The 13,926-nt window shown below is 43.7% G+C and overlaps 1 protein-coding gene across 1 annotated transcript in view; it reads left to right on the forward strand.

The window, feature by feature from the left end:
* MEGF10 (multiple EGF like domains 10) overlaps positions 1 to 13,926 on the forward strand; it is a 179,342-nt gene that overhangs the window by 135,597 nt on the left and 29,819 nt on the right. The window contains exons 11-13 of the mRNA XM_043586764.1: positions 881 to 1,001; positions 1,792 to 1,955; positions 4,602 to 4,704. Of these exons, the coding sequence (XP_043442699.1) occupies positions 881 to 1,001; positions 1,792 to 1,955; positions 4,602 to 4,704 (388 nt within the window). The remainder of the gene's footprint in view (positions 1 to 880; positions 1,002 to 1,791; positions 1,956 to 4,601; positions 4,705 to 13,926) is intronic.

Below are 13,926 nucleotides of genomic sequence, written 5' to 3' on the forward strand. Positions count from 1 at the left end.
GTGATGGTTAGCGCTTTGTAAGTTTTTCAGTGCCTTTGAGAGTCTAGACCTTGCACATATATATGCCTGTGTGCCAATAGAGCAGAATTTTGCCTAGTTTCTAGGATTTCTTAGCTACCCATTAGGAATCTTTGTTTTAAAGGAAATGGCCTTGAGTATTTTCTCCTATTTGAAAGAGGACAGTATTAACCAATGAAGACATTGGTGATTATTCTAGAGCATATAATGTGGAGTGAGTAAGTGATAAAGCCTCAGAGTTGAGAGGATCTTTACAGGTTTTCTAACCTATGTCAGTATTCTTTGCTGGAGCCTTGAATTAGCCTTGCGTTAAGTCTCTTCTGTTTTGAGAGGAGATGACCTCCGGTCATCCTTGATAGCCCACTTCTGTGTTTCAGGCTTATTGTCAGATAATAAATTGAATCATGCTGTAGGCGGAGGGTATGTTCTGATGCTTTGCTTCACCCACTAATCATATTGCACGTTATACAAAGAAGTGTAGGGCACTATGCCATTTAGTGTATAATTTATATTTATGCGTATTTATTTATTGACTGTAATTTGTAGTTTATTGTGCTATATCTGCTCGTCTGAGCCAGGACAAAGGGGTTTGTATTTGCTAGGAAGGGAAGCTAATGAAGGCAACAGGCTTTTTTCTATTTAATAAGAGCCCCTATTTAATAACTGTATCCTAAACAGGCAAGCTGGCATTGCCCTTGAAGCTTTAAAATTTGCATACTGGTGGCATTTAGCAATTTTTAAAAATACAAGTGTTAAAATTAGAGAGGGATTATAATTAGCATTGTCAAGAGGTATTTTTGTTTATTTGTGTTGGCCATATTTCATTCAGTATAATTGCATTTTCCTATCCGTGCCTGTCTAGGGAATTGACTGCTCTATCCCATGCCCGCTGGGAACCTATGGGATCAACTGTTCCTCTCCCTGTGGTTGTAAAAATGATGCTGTCTGCTCACCTGTGGACGGGTCTTGCACTTGCAAGGCAGGTAAGTGGGTGAATGAGTCTTTTAGCTGATCCTTATCCTGGTACCTCTGAAAGTCACGGGGAAGAAACCTTGACTCGGGTTCTGGCTTCAGCTGTGCCAACATTCAGCCTCTAAACTGAGCCAGCCCCTTGTCCAGGGTGGGCTCTCTTAATTCTCTGGGCCAAGAGAAGGGGTTCATATAATATCTCTGAGGTTGCCGCCAGCTCCAGAAGTCTGGGAGTCTCTGTGCTTTGGGTAAAAGTAAGCAAGTAGACATGTATCCACACCCCTAAATTGACGGGCCCAGATTCACAACAAGAAATGCAGCCAAGCTCCAATGTTATGCGAGGGCCAAACTGTGTCTAACTGTTGTTGCTGCAACAGCCAGGGTCCTGGATGCTCACTGTTCATTGGTTACTGGCGTTTGCTTTAAAGATGAGGTTGCTCTTTCAAACGCTAACCTTCCTTTACCCTCCCATGTAAATATTTCGCTTTCTCAACTGGAAAAACACTCAGCATTGTGCATTATGCATCACTGCACTTAAGAGGCTCCCCCACTCCGTATCTTCTCCCAGTAGCCCCATGGCGCTTCTTGGTGTTGGCATCCTTGACCCATCATACAGCAAAGGCGGATTCTGGGTACCGCGGTCATTGCCGATGGAGGCTGTACATGGCAGGGCCATGGCTCTCTGTGCTGGGGACCCTGCTGTGCACCTCCAACATGTCTAAAGGGAAACGTGGCTTGCAGAGGCTCGTCCACACTCCCTGCTGCTTGTGTTTGTTCCATGCTCTGGCGTTCTTGTCGTGGCAGGCTGGCACGGGGTGGACTGCTCCATCAGCTGTCCCAGCGGTACGTGGGGCTTCAGCTGTAACTTAACCTGCCAGTGCCTCAACGGCGGGGCCTGCAACACCCTGGACGGGACGTGCACGTGTGCACCTGGATGGCGCGGGGAAAAATGTGAACTTCCCTGCCAGGTACGACTGAACCAGCGCCCCAGCTCGGAGGCCTGCAGAGTGTTGGCTCGTGGTTGCAGTTTTCCTGATTTCCCATGTGCGAGTGTGAACCCAATGAAACTATTAGAAGAATTGAGGTCTTTGAACTCACATGGGCCATACGATTGGAAAAGGGGCAGACGTGGAAATCAGTTAGGTGGCTCTGCGAGAATCACTCCCTTCTTTTCCTTCATCTCTGCCCTGGTTCCCACCCCCACCCCCACTGCCCTTTCTTGTTTTCTCCATTCTCATCTACCCATTTTTTTGTGGCAGCCAGTCAACAGCATTTGTCAAACACCCAGCGTATACCTGTCAACTCCCCCAATATCATGTTTCCATTATCATGGAAATCCTCCCGCCTCTGGGATGGAAAGCGGCAGGGGATTGAAAGGGGGTGGTGACCGGCTTCACAGAAATGCGCGTCAAGATGGTGAAAGGTTTAGAAACAACCGTCTGCTAACATAAGTGTGTCCAGAGTCACTAACAGCTCCAAAGATTTGCCTTGTTCGATGCTGACTCTGCTCCCTTGACCTACTTTAGAGGTACTCATAGTTAGAAATCCCGCTCTCTGTCTACCGCAGGCAGGCAGAGGCTGCGAACAGGACACACGTTCCGCAGTAACAGGCCGATTTCTCTTTCTTCCTCTGAAGCCCTTGGCCCGTTTCTTTGCCCTCTTTTTCATTACTCTTTCTTCCTCATTTTTTTTGCCTCCTGAGCCATTAAGCATTTTCTCAGTGATGTGTGCTCTCTGCCTCCGGGAGAGATGGCTAGATGATACCATGCCCCACCCCTGAAGTGGGCCCCTCGCGCTGGGAGATGATTTCCCCCTGGGCTTCCCCCTCATCAAGTACAACCCATTTCCCAACTAGAGAGCATCCCACCCTGGGCTATTCCTTGCCCTCCAACCCCCTAGGACAAAGTGAAGTTAGCTTTGCTGCCTCTCATCCACCAGTGAACAAATTATCGGTGCTCTGAGATGGGCTTGAGAGTACCTTTCACTCCCAGTCTGATTATAGACAAAGAGAGCAAAGCCCCCGGCATAATCTTGTCCTTTTTTTTTTTTTTTTAATATATTAGATGCATTAGAAAATTCAGTGGAAGCTGATGGTGGTTTAAGTGGCCCATATGGTGGCAAATCTAAATGCCGTGGAGCCCCAGAAAACATTAGTGGGGCCTAATTTTTATTTTAGTAAACCCTAGACAAATGATTATGCTTTCAGAGACCCACAGCCTGTTTTATGCTGGTTCTCAGGTTCCTCGCTCTTGGTAATGGTGAATCCCCTGAAGGTTTATGGTATCCTTCCTCCGTTTATCAAGATCTGGCCTGAAAGGGCGGGGCTTGTATAGGCAAAGCTGTCCATTTTCCTCCCATGGGCCAACTGGTCACGTCCACAAAGAGTTTTGTCTCTGTTGGACCCAAACTGATGCGCTTGTGAAAACTGTAAGGCCTGGGAATAGACCAGGGAGGAATATTTGCCAACAAGTACTCCAGCCTTCTATTAGATGGAATCAGAATACACGGGTTGTTTAGACTTCTTCACGGAGAAGAGGACATTAATTAGGAAAAGTAACAGAAGATTTTCACTTCTCCTTACGGTTCTTGGTATCACCTTGGCAGTTTATGGAAATGAACTTAATTCAACTAGCACTATGATTTTCTTTTAATTTTATTTCTTTATTTTTAAATGCTCATTTATTTATTTTGAGGGTGTGTGTGTGTGCACGTACAAGCAGGGGAAGGGCAGAGAGGGAGGCATGGAGAGAGGGAGAGAGTGAATCCCAAGCAGGCTCCATGGAGCTGGCGTAGAACCTGATGGGGGGCTCAAACTCATGAACTGTGAGATCATGACCTCCATGACCAAGAGTCATGACCAAGAGATCATGACCAAGAGTTGAATGCCTAACTGACTAAGCCCCCCAGGAGTCCCAATTTCCTTTTAAGTTTAGGGCTTCTTTATGTGAGTCAGTGTCCTCCCTTTCCACCATCAAGTAGCATGCCTTATAGGGAATACTGAACTACTGTATAAAAATCTCTAGGAGCAAAAGAAAAAAATTTTTTTAATTTTTTTAATGTTTTTTTAATTTTTTTTTATTTTTGAGAGAGAGACAGAACATGAGTGGGAGAGGGGCAGAGAGAGAGGGAGACGTAGAAGCCAAAGCAGGCTCTAGGCTCTGAGCTGTCAGCACAGAGCCCAATGCGGGGCTCGAACCCACGAACCTTGAGATCATGACCTGAGCCGAAGTCAGGCATTTAGCTGACTGAGCCACCCAGGCACCCCAAAAGAAAATATTTTTATGGGTGGTGGCTTAGGATAAGATAAAAAGATTCTGTTAATTAATTAGCATGTTTACATGTATTTGCATATGTGCCCATCAGCCTAGTGGCATAGTTGGTGTCATCATTCATAGGACCGACCATGATTTTGTTGGACAAAAACTACAGTTTGAGTGACTTTAAAACACTGCCTCCTCCATTTGGGGGGCTGAGAAGACACGGGAAGAGGTGATTATAATGCATGTTGCTGAGAGGTGTTTGGGAAAGGAGATCCTGGATCTGAAGTCGCTGAGTAAGGTCCCTGTCGTCTCTCCCTGTGGATTTCCATGACCTCATTGCTGTCTCCCACGCAGGACGGCACGTATGGGCTGAACTGTGCGGAGCGCTGTGACTGTAGCCATGCGGACGGCTGCCACTCCACCACGGGCCACTGCCGCTGCCTCCCTGGATGGTCAGGTGAGCCGAGGACTGCTACTTGAATCGGGAAACATGTCAGTTACACCTGGTGCTCTCCCTTGCTACTTTCCAGAAATGCACACGGGTCAGCTTTTGAGAGAAGGAAAAAGGGTAAAGTCTCCAGTAAACTGCCACAGTTTTACCCAAGAAGACCAAATTAATCTGTAATCTGAGAATGATTTCTTTTTTTGTTTTGTTTTGTTTTATTTTTGAGAGAGAAAGAGAGATAGAGTGTGAGCCTGGGAGGGGCAGAGAGGGAGGGAGACACAGAATCTGAAGAAGCCTCCAGGCTCTGTGCTGAAAGCAGAGAGCCTGACACGGGGCTCAAACTCCCAAACCACGAGATCATGACCTAAACTGAACTCGGCCACTTAACTGATTGAGCCACCCAGGCACCCCAAATGACTTCTTGTTGAAACATATAGGGGCAATTCTCTTGAACCTCAATTGAAGATCCAACTGTTAGAATTCAGGGCAGCAAGAGGGGAAAATGTTTTTGCTGTGAGGGGTTTATCAAGGCTTCTGTGGTATTTTTGAACTTTGAGGAAAGAACGATTGAAATAAACCACAAGAATATAACTAAGTTCACCTTGGTGAGGCAAGAATGTTAAGTATTAATATTAATATGGTTAACATGCAAGTATTAAAATATTCATTGCTAGACACGAAAGCTTTAAAACTTCCTTTTTCTTATAATAATTCTTCAGTCATAAATTTCCTATTACGATTGAGTGTCAGTTTTGTGACCAAAAGGCGGAAGTTTCTCCTTATTAATATGGCTTCATGGTTCCAGACAGGAAGTTTACCAAACTAACAGTGGACTTGGAAAAAGAACGACGTTTTTGCTCGTGATCAACAGACTCGGGAGAGGGAACTAAATGCCCAAGCAAAGAGAGATCTTGCTTTTCTGTTTCTTACATCAAGTCAAGCCTATTTTAAAAACAAAAATGAGGGGCGCCTGGGTGGGTTGGTCGGTTAAGCGTCCGACTTCGGCTCAGATCATGATCTCACGGTCCGTGAGTTCGAGCCCTGTGTCGGGCTCTGTGCTGACAGCTCAGAGCCTGGAGCCTGTTTCAGATTCTGTGTCTCCCTCTCTCTGACCCTCCCCTGTTCATGCTCTGTCTCTCTCTGTCTTAAAAATAAATAAACGTTAAAAAATTTAAAAAAACACAAAAATGAAAACAAAATCCTAAAGTATGAACAGAATTTTAAAAGCTTATTTAGGAAAATTACAAATGGGAGTGCACCAAGAAAATTATTGAACATTGGGATGAATGAACTGGGTGTATTTGTGAGCATTTCTTCTGAAAGTAAAATAAAATGTTGATTGCTAATGTGCCATTTTAGAGTGAAGTGCTGGGAAACTAGGGACCAGAGGTAGTTAGATGAACCAAAACTCTCTTTTCAGAATTCTCATTCGAAGTCATCTGTGTGTGTGTGTGTGTGTGTGTGTGTATGTTTGTATATGTTGTGTTTGTATCTAAATATATTTGTATCTATATTTAGAGAAGAGAGGGAGACTTGTAGGGCAGAACTATCTCCATGTTGGTCATTCTTCAGTACCTTCCAACATGGTTTCTTAACTTGTCCTCTAAAAGAGAAATTGGTAGTAACAAGCCAGTGCCCCCTTTAGTGATGGTTTATATTTTGAGAACGTGGACCTTTCAGAGGAGAGTCTTATGCATCCATACCAGAGATGTGACATTTAGGAAATTATGGAGTCAGGGTGGTCTTACCTTTTAGCAAAAATGCATAAAAGGAAGAACAAAGAAATAATAAGTAATGTTTTTTGAATGCTTACTGCAGGCTCGCAGCAGCTCTGTGAGGTAGAAAATATTTTTCTGTCTTCTTTACAGACAAAGAAACTGAGGCACCGAGAAGTTGAGTGGCTTGATCAAGGCTGCAGGGTCAGTAAACGTGAGAGACAGGATTTGCACCATTGCTTTTCCACTGCATCTCCAGCTCTCTTAATTACTGCACCCTCTGCCATGCACACATTTCTTCCAGAAAGTGCTGGGGAAGGGGCAGTTAGGTGGAGATTAATTGAGCATGGATGAGGACTTCTGAGAATTATGATAGGACCTGGTGATAAGTGCTGATAAGCAGCAACCTCTTCGTGTGTGTGTGTGTGTTTACATGTATATATATATGTATATGGAGAGAGAGAGAGAGAGAGAGAGAGAGAGAGAGAGAGGCAGAGACAGAAAGATATACCATAGAATTCACCTATTTAAATTGTATAATTCATTGGCTTTTCATATGTTCAAAGAATTGTACGACCATCATCACTATCATTTTTAGAAGATTTTCATCAATTCATAAAGAAACCCCATTAATACTCACTAAAAGTCATTTTCCATTTACCCCCAACTCACCACTAGGCAACCTTATCTCCCTTCTCCATACCCTAGGCAACCACTAATCTACTTTCTGTCTCCATAGATTTGCCTCTTCCGGTATTGTATGGATTCATGGAATATGTGGTCTTTGGTGACTAGCTTCCTTCTCTTGGCTTGTTTTCAAGGTTCATTCGTTTTGGAGCATATATCATTCCTTCATTCCTTTTGGGTGCTGGCTAATATTCCATGGTATGGGCAGACCACATTTTATTTGCACATTCATCTGTGTTGGACATTTGAGTTGTTTCCACTTTCTGGCTATTTTGGATAATGCTGTTATGAACATAGTACAAGTTTTTGTCTGGATGTGTGTATAGTTGGTATGTATTCGGGGGTGGAATTTCTGGGTTGTGTGATAACTCTAAGTTTAACTTTTTGAGGAATTGCTACACTGTTTTTCAAAGCAGCTGCTCTGTTTTACATTCCCACCAGTTATGTGAGGTTCCTGTATACTCACCAAAACTTTTTATTATCTGTCTTTTTGATTAAAGCCATCCTAGTGGTGTGAAATGTTATTTCATTGAATTTTTGATTTGCATTTCCCTAATAGGTGATGATGTTAAGCATCTTTGGATTTCATTTCAGCCATCTGTATATTTTCTTTGTAAAAATGTCTATTCACATACTTTGCTCATTTTTTCATTGGGTCATTTGTCTTTTTATAGTTGAGTCATAATATTTCTTAAAAAATTTTTTTTTAACATTTATTCATTTTTGAGAGACAGAGAGAGAGAGAGAGAGAGAGAGAGAGAGAGAGAAAGATTGGGGGAGGGGCAGAGAGAGAAGGAGACACAGAATCTGCAGCAGGCTCCAGGCTCTGAGCTGTCACACAGAGCCCGACGCAGGGCTCGAACCCACAAACCGCAAGATCGTGACCTGAGCTGGAAGTCAGATGCTCAACTGACTGAGCCACCCAGGTACCCCAAGTTGTAATATTTCTTTACATATTCTATCTATATATTCCTTATCAGATATTCCTTATCAGATTTGCAAATATACCCATTCTGTGTGTTACTTTTTCACTTTCTTCATGCTGTTTCCATAGAAAAGTTTTTATTGTGATGAAGTTCAGCTTGTCTCTGTTTTTTCTTTTGTTCCTCGTGCTTTGGGTGTCAAGTCTAAGAAACCATTGTCTAATCCAAGGTCACAAAGATTCATGCCTGTGTATTCTTCTAAGCATTTCAGAGTTTTAGCTTTTACATTTAGGTCTTTGATCCATTTTGAGTTTGTTTTTATATATGGTGTGAGGTGAGGGTCCAACTTTGTTCTTTTGCATGCTGATATCCAGTTGGTCCAGCATCATGTGTTGAGAAGGTCATTCTTCCCTTGCCCCACCCTCACCATCTTGATACCCTTGCCAAAAAGCAGTGGCCATAAATGTGAGAGTATTTATGTCAGGACTCTCACTTCTATTACATTGATATGTGTGTCTATCCTTATGTCAGCACCATGCTGTTTGGATTATTATAATTCTGTAGAAAGTTTTAAAATGTGGGAAGTGTGAGTCCTCCAACTTCTGTCTTCTTTTTCAAGATTTCTTGGGCTATCCTGGGTCCTTTGAACTTCTCTATGAATTTGAGGGCCAACAGGCCAATTCCTGTGAAGAAACACTCTGGATTTAATGAGGATTGAGTTTATAGATCAATGTGGGGAGTATTACCAACTTGACAATACACGTCTTCACATCCTTGAACGGGAAATGTCATCAGTGACCTCTTCAGCGGTGTCTCTCAGTCCTTTGGAATTTGTTGAGAGCTGCTTTGGCTTCTGACAGGAGTAAACTGAGATGAGCTGTCATGTGCTTGATTTCTAGTGTCTGAGAGCTACCTTGGGAAACAGACCAAGGCTGGGGTCATGGATTTTTTCTGTCAATAGGAGTTATCCACAAACACAAGGACTCCCTCACCCTCTAGTTTCTCCTTGACTTGCAAAAGCTGAGATAATTCTGACTTCACATTGTGAAATTCCACCTCCCCATGTTTCTGCGGGGCTCTCACTCAGTGCTACAACTACATCGCTCTAGGGAATAGACCAGGTTTTGTGACTTCCCTAGGGTTCTTGAAGTTCTCAAATCGAATGACCGGTACCAAGTTCTCTGTGACCACAATGAAGTTAAATAGCATTTTGAACCCCCTGGCAAGTTCAGAACTTTTCTAACAAAGAGGACCTGTCATCCATTTGGGACCATGCTCCACCAAATCCACTTTTGTTTTATGACTTTAGAGGAAGTGTGAGGTGTTCTCGAACACACGAGCCACTGCTCAAGTATCTACCTGCTTTGATGATTTAGAGCCAGACTGTGAAAGGCATACTCTAGTCTACATGAAAAAAGCAGGAGATATGATTTGGCCTGAAGCCAGCCAGAAAATGTGTTTGTTACATTCCACAGTCTGGGTCATGGGGTAAGACAAATTATCCCATCTGGCCTTAGACCTATGGAGCTCCTGCGGGAATGCAGCAACTTTGTCACACAGCATAATCTCGTAATGCTCTGTCCATCTGTGACTGGTTGCCCCACTGTCTCTTTGCTTCATGGCCCCAGTGTCTCATTTCTCTGGGTCTTCTGTGTAAGCTGTTGATCTGTGAGGATCTAAGATTGCTCTGAGACTTTTTTTTTTAAAGAGAAGTCATCCACCACATTCACAGAACACACTTGGTATAAGCAAATGTAGATAGAGGAAAAGAAGGCTACTGGAGCTCCAGAAAGCACCCTCCAATTGCACAAAGAATTGTTTATTTTCCCAAAAGGAAGGAAGAGTAGACTCTGTGTTATTTACGTAGAATACCATTTCATTGTCAGCCCTGGGGAGACCCAGAAATTTTCATCAACAAACTTGCTTTTGAGTAAGTGCCTCGTAAGAATGTTTCTCAACATAGAGAAAGCCTTGCTTTTCATTTGGATGCAGGGCCAGATAAATAACATGAGCCTAGGGAAGTAAATGATTCAGACGCCTCTTCTCCCTGTTGCCGAGATTGCTTTAGCTGAGATGTTAAGTATCACCGGACAAGGTAGTCATGTGTAGATTAATAGTGGGGCTTCAATGCAGTTGACACGGGGACTGGGTTCTTCCCCTGACCAAATCAGTAAGAAGGCACAGAGTCACCAACAGTGCTGGGTCACTGAGCACGCTGTGGGGAGTTGCTCATCAGTCCTCTGGGTTTAAAGCCAGAGATAAGGGAGAGCTTTATCCCTTTTTATGAAGAAATTGACACGTCTAAATTGAGGAAATCATATGCCAACCTAAGAGAATCAACTTGCTTTTTCATGGTTGGGTTCATCCACCACTCCTCATGACTTTACCATCATTTTAATGTTTGACTGGCTTTTTCTTTTAAAGGAACTGAGACTCTATTTCTATCATTGATATTTCCATTTTACCTGGTTCTAAAACAAGTTTTCAAAATGTACGGCCATACAGATTACTCAAAGCAAAAGGTACATCTGACATCCCAAATACTACTTCCGAAAGAAATGTACCATTAAAAAAAGACAAGGACGGGCGCCTGGGTGGCTCAGTCGGTTAAGCATCCGACTTCAGCTCAGGTCACGATCTCGCGGTCTGTGAGTTCGAGCCCCACGTCGGGCTTTGGGATGATGGCTCAGAGCCTGGAGCCTGCTTCCGATTCTGTGTCTCCCTCTCTCTCTGCCCCTCCCCTGTTCATGCTCTGTCTCTCTCTCTGTCTCAAAAATAAATAAAAAACGTTAAAAAAATTTAAAAAAAAGACAAGGACTTTTACTATATGTAGTTATTTAAAACCTTAATATATGGATTTTTTAGCCCATTGATTACTTTACCAAAAGAGGCAGATTGTAGCAAAAAAAATGGGGGAAAATGAAACACTATCCAAAATATAGGCTGTGTCCTGGGCTCCTTCTCCCACACCTCTACACACACACACACACACACACACACACACACACACACACACACTGCTGTAAAGTGAGATTGGCTTTTCAAATGATTATTTTGAAGTCCCAGATGTCAAAGAAATGTAATTAGTTGTGTTTCTGTATGTTTGTGTATTTCCACGTAGTAAAGTAATATGCTTTATAAAGTATTTTCCAAAAACAGTAGACACATGCTGACTTTTTTCCTCCCTTTTTGCCCTGACTTCAGTCAGCCAAAACACCTCTTCACTGAGTATTATAGCTAATCAAGATTTCATTCTGGCTGTGGGAACATATGCTGTCCCCAGCCTGGTTCCAAGTTCTGGCTAAGATCACTGTCACCTGGGAACTTTTTTAACTTGTGTATTCCCTGTCCCCACCTCACACCTGGTGAATGCTGAGCTGGGGGGTGCATGAAGAAGGCAGAGCTATTGCCTGCCCATAAAGCACCTTTTGCACAAATTTGGAGAAGGTTTGGAAATCTTTCAGGTTGTACTGCTTGGCAGGTGGATTTCTGCCCTCACTTAGCCCTGTGGCCAGAGGCTCTTGTGTAGTGTACAGCCGGCACAACCTTACTTGGTGGCCTCATTTGTCATTTCACAAGTTATACATCGGCGCTTGGGTGGCCCAGTCGGTTATGCATCTGACTCTTGATCCCACCTCCGGTCTTGATCTCAGGGTTGTGAGTTCAAGCCCCACGTTGGGCTCTTAGGTGTGAAGCCTGCTTAAAAAAGGTTGCACCAGTGGCTCATGCAGTGACAATTACCCGTCTGTAGACTGGCCTCTGTCATGCATATTTACTCTCACTATAAGAGGTGGGGGTTGCAGGGAGCATTTCTGTGGCAGAATCCTCATAACCAGTGGCAAAAGGCTTAGGGATGCATTCATGGCAGAAAAAAAAAAGTTAAATGCTAAACTAAGAGGAAAGAGTTGAAGGCACCAAATCAACCTCTCGAAGCCTTGGGAAAGAGAGAGGGACTGGCAACTATGTGGGAGGGTAAGGAGGGGCACAGAGAATAGGGAGAGAGGCGGGGTGCTTATTGGAGCCCAGCCAGGAGGCAGGGGGTGTTACAAAGAGGAAATGTGTGTTTCCCCAAATTCTCCAAGGTTGACCAGGTGAGTAAGTGAACTGCTGCTTTAGCTACTGGTCTGTGCCAAAGTGATCTCTCCTGTGGTGTTAGTGATGCCTGAGTTGTTATAATAAGGGGGAACCTAATTCTTCATGCAGTGACATCCAAGTGCAAGTGGAAGTGAGCTTTAATTAACATGCATGCATCCAATCAAGCAGGGTATTGAAGAGTGGACAACATTTATGCAGCACTTATGTCTCTCTATCTATGCAGTTTTGTGGGGGAGGGAGTCCTGTAAAAGCAGAAGGTGGAGTCCCTGAGGTGAGAGTGGAGGAAGGGGCTTGCCTTCCCAAAAGAATGGCTGCAGAAAAAGCCAGAGCTCCCAGGGCCCCCCATCTGCTTAGCAGTCTGTTCTGTTTACTTTTATCCAGGTCCGGACTGAGGCAGGTCATGCCCTCTGGTGTTTTTGTCTTGCAGCTACAAATGCACACATCGATGATTTATATGATTTATCAGGATGTCCTTTTCAACCTGGTCATCTCTGTAAAGCAGATCCTTTTTTAATCCATCTTTACAACTCATAGTATCCAAATAGAAATTGATTTAACAACCACATGTTGAGTGCCTCCAAATTGTGTGCAGCCACAGTGCTGGATGCTGGGAGCACGAGGGTGAAGCGAGGCCAGCTCCTGGCCTGCAGAAACTCACGTCCTCACAGGGCGGACACAGCGTGGGCACAGGTGGTTACACCAGCGAAGAATGTCTCTACGCCAACAGTAAGCCTCTGCTTTGTTAGCGAGAGGATTAGAAAAGCAGCAAAAGTATTATGACGCTTACTCTGGCTCTTCTCTTCTATACTCATCAAGCCCAATTATTAGTAACAAATCCCTCTCTTCCTTCTAATAGATGTTTAATAGCTTGTTGCTCAGGAACCAGACATCGAATGAAAATCATGTCCTTCGTTCACTAATGCCCCCAAAGAGTGCAGTACGGGCATTAGGAATACGAACAATTAGCAAGACGAGGAGTTTGGGTTCTATCTCTGAGAGGGAGAAGTAATGACACCCGAGATGATTTATTTTACCGCATTCATGCAATCACAAATGCCTAGTGAATGCTGGTTTCACATTGAGGCCGCTGGCATAATGCATCAGGCATGAAATGCACGAACATTTCTTTAGAGCTGCTTAGCTGAAGTTTATCACGATCATTCAGCCATTGCCTAGCAACTTGGGAAGGCTATCAAAGAGCTCTTTGTCCTCAGTCCTGGCAAAAACAGTCCCTCACAGATCGCCTTATCAGCGTTAGAACGTTGATCAGGAAAAAATGCTTCCACTGAACCAGAGATCCTTGCAAATTTAAAGATCCCCCCTTCCCATTTTGTCCCCTCTTCCAAAAGCATTAGGGCGTTGTTTCCTCAAGTAACTCCCATTAGAGCCTTTATCTCTTCTTCGTTAAACATTCCAAAACAATTTCTTCAAGATGCCTCCCTAATTCGTCGGTTGCTTTGTAATCTGGGCTAGCATTGAAAAACACAGGCCTGAGCTCATGAAGGTATATCTTCTCAAAAATCAGCAAGGCAGACATTTCTACCCCCTTAGATGGGAAAGGTCACCATTTGAGGCATATAAAATATACATATGCTGGGTTTTCTGGTCTGCATGGGCCTCTCATCACTTCCTTAGGGAAAGAAAGAATTATATGGTTGCTCCCATCCAGTTGGAAATAGTTCTGAATATCAAATTGGAAAGAGAGATGGTGCTTCTTGATTCACTCAACAAATCTTTAACACCCTCCGTGTGCTGGGCACTGTGGTGAACAGAAACACCATCTCTCTTTGACGGAGCTCCAGACTTCATTCATT

Source organism: Prionailurus bengalensis, chromosome A1 (assembly GCF_016509475.1).
Source record: "Prionailurus bengalensis isolate Pbe53 chromosome A1, Fcat_Pben_1.1_paternal_pri, whole genome shotgun sequence".
Lineage (NCBI taxonomy): Eukaryota > Metazoa > Chordata > Mammalia > Carnivora > Felidae > Prionailurus > Prionailurus bengalensis.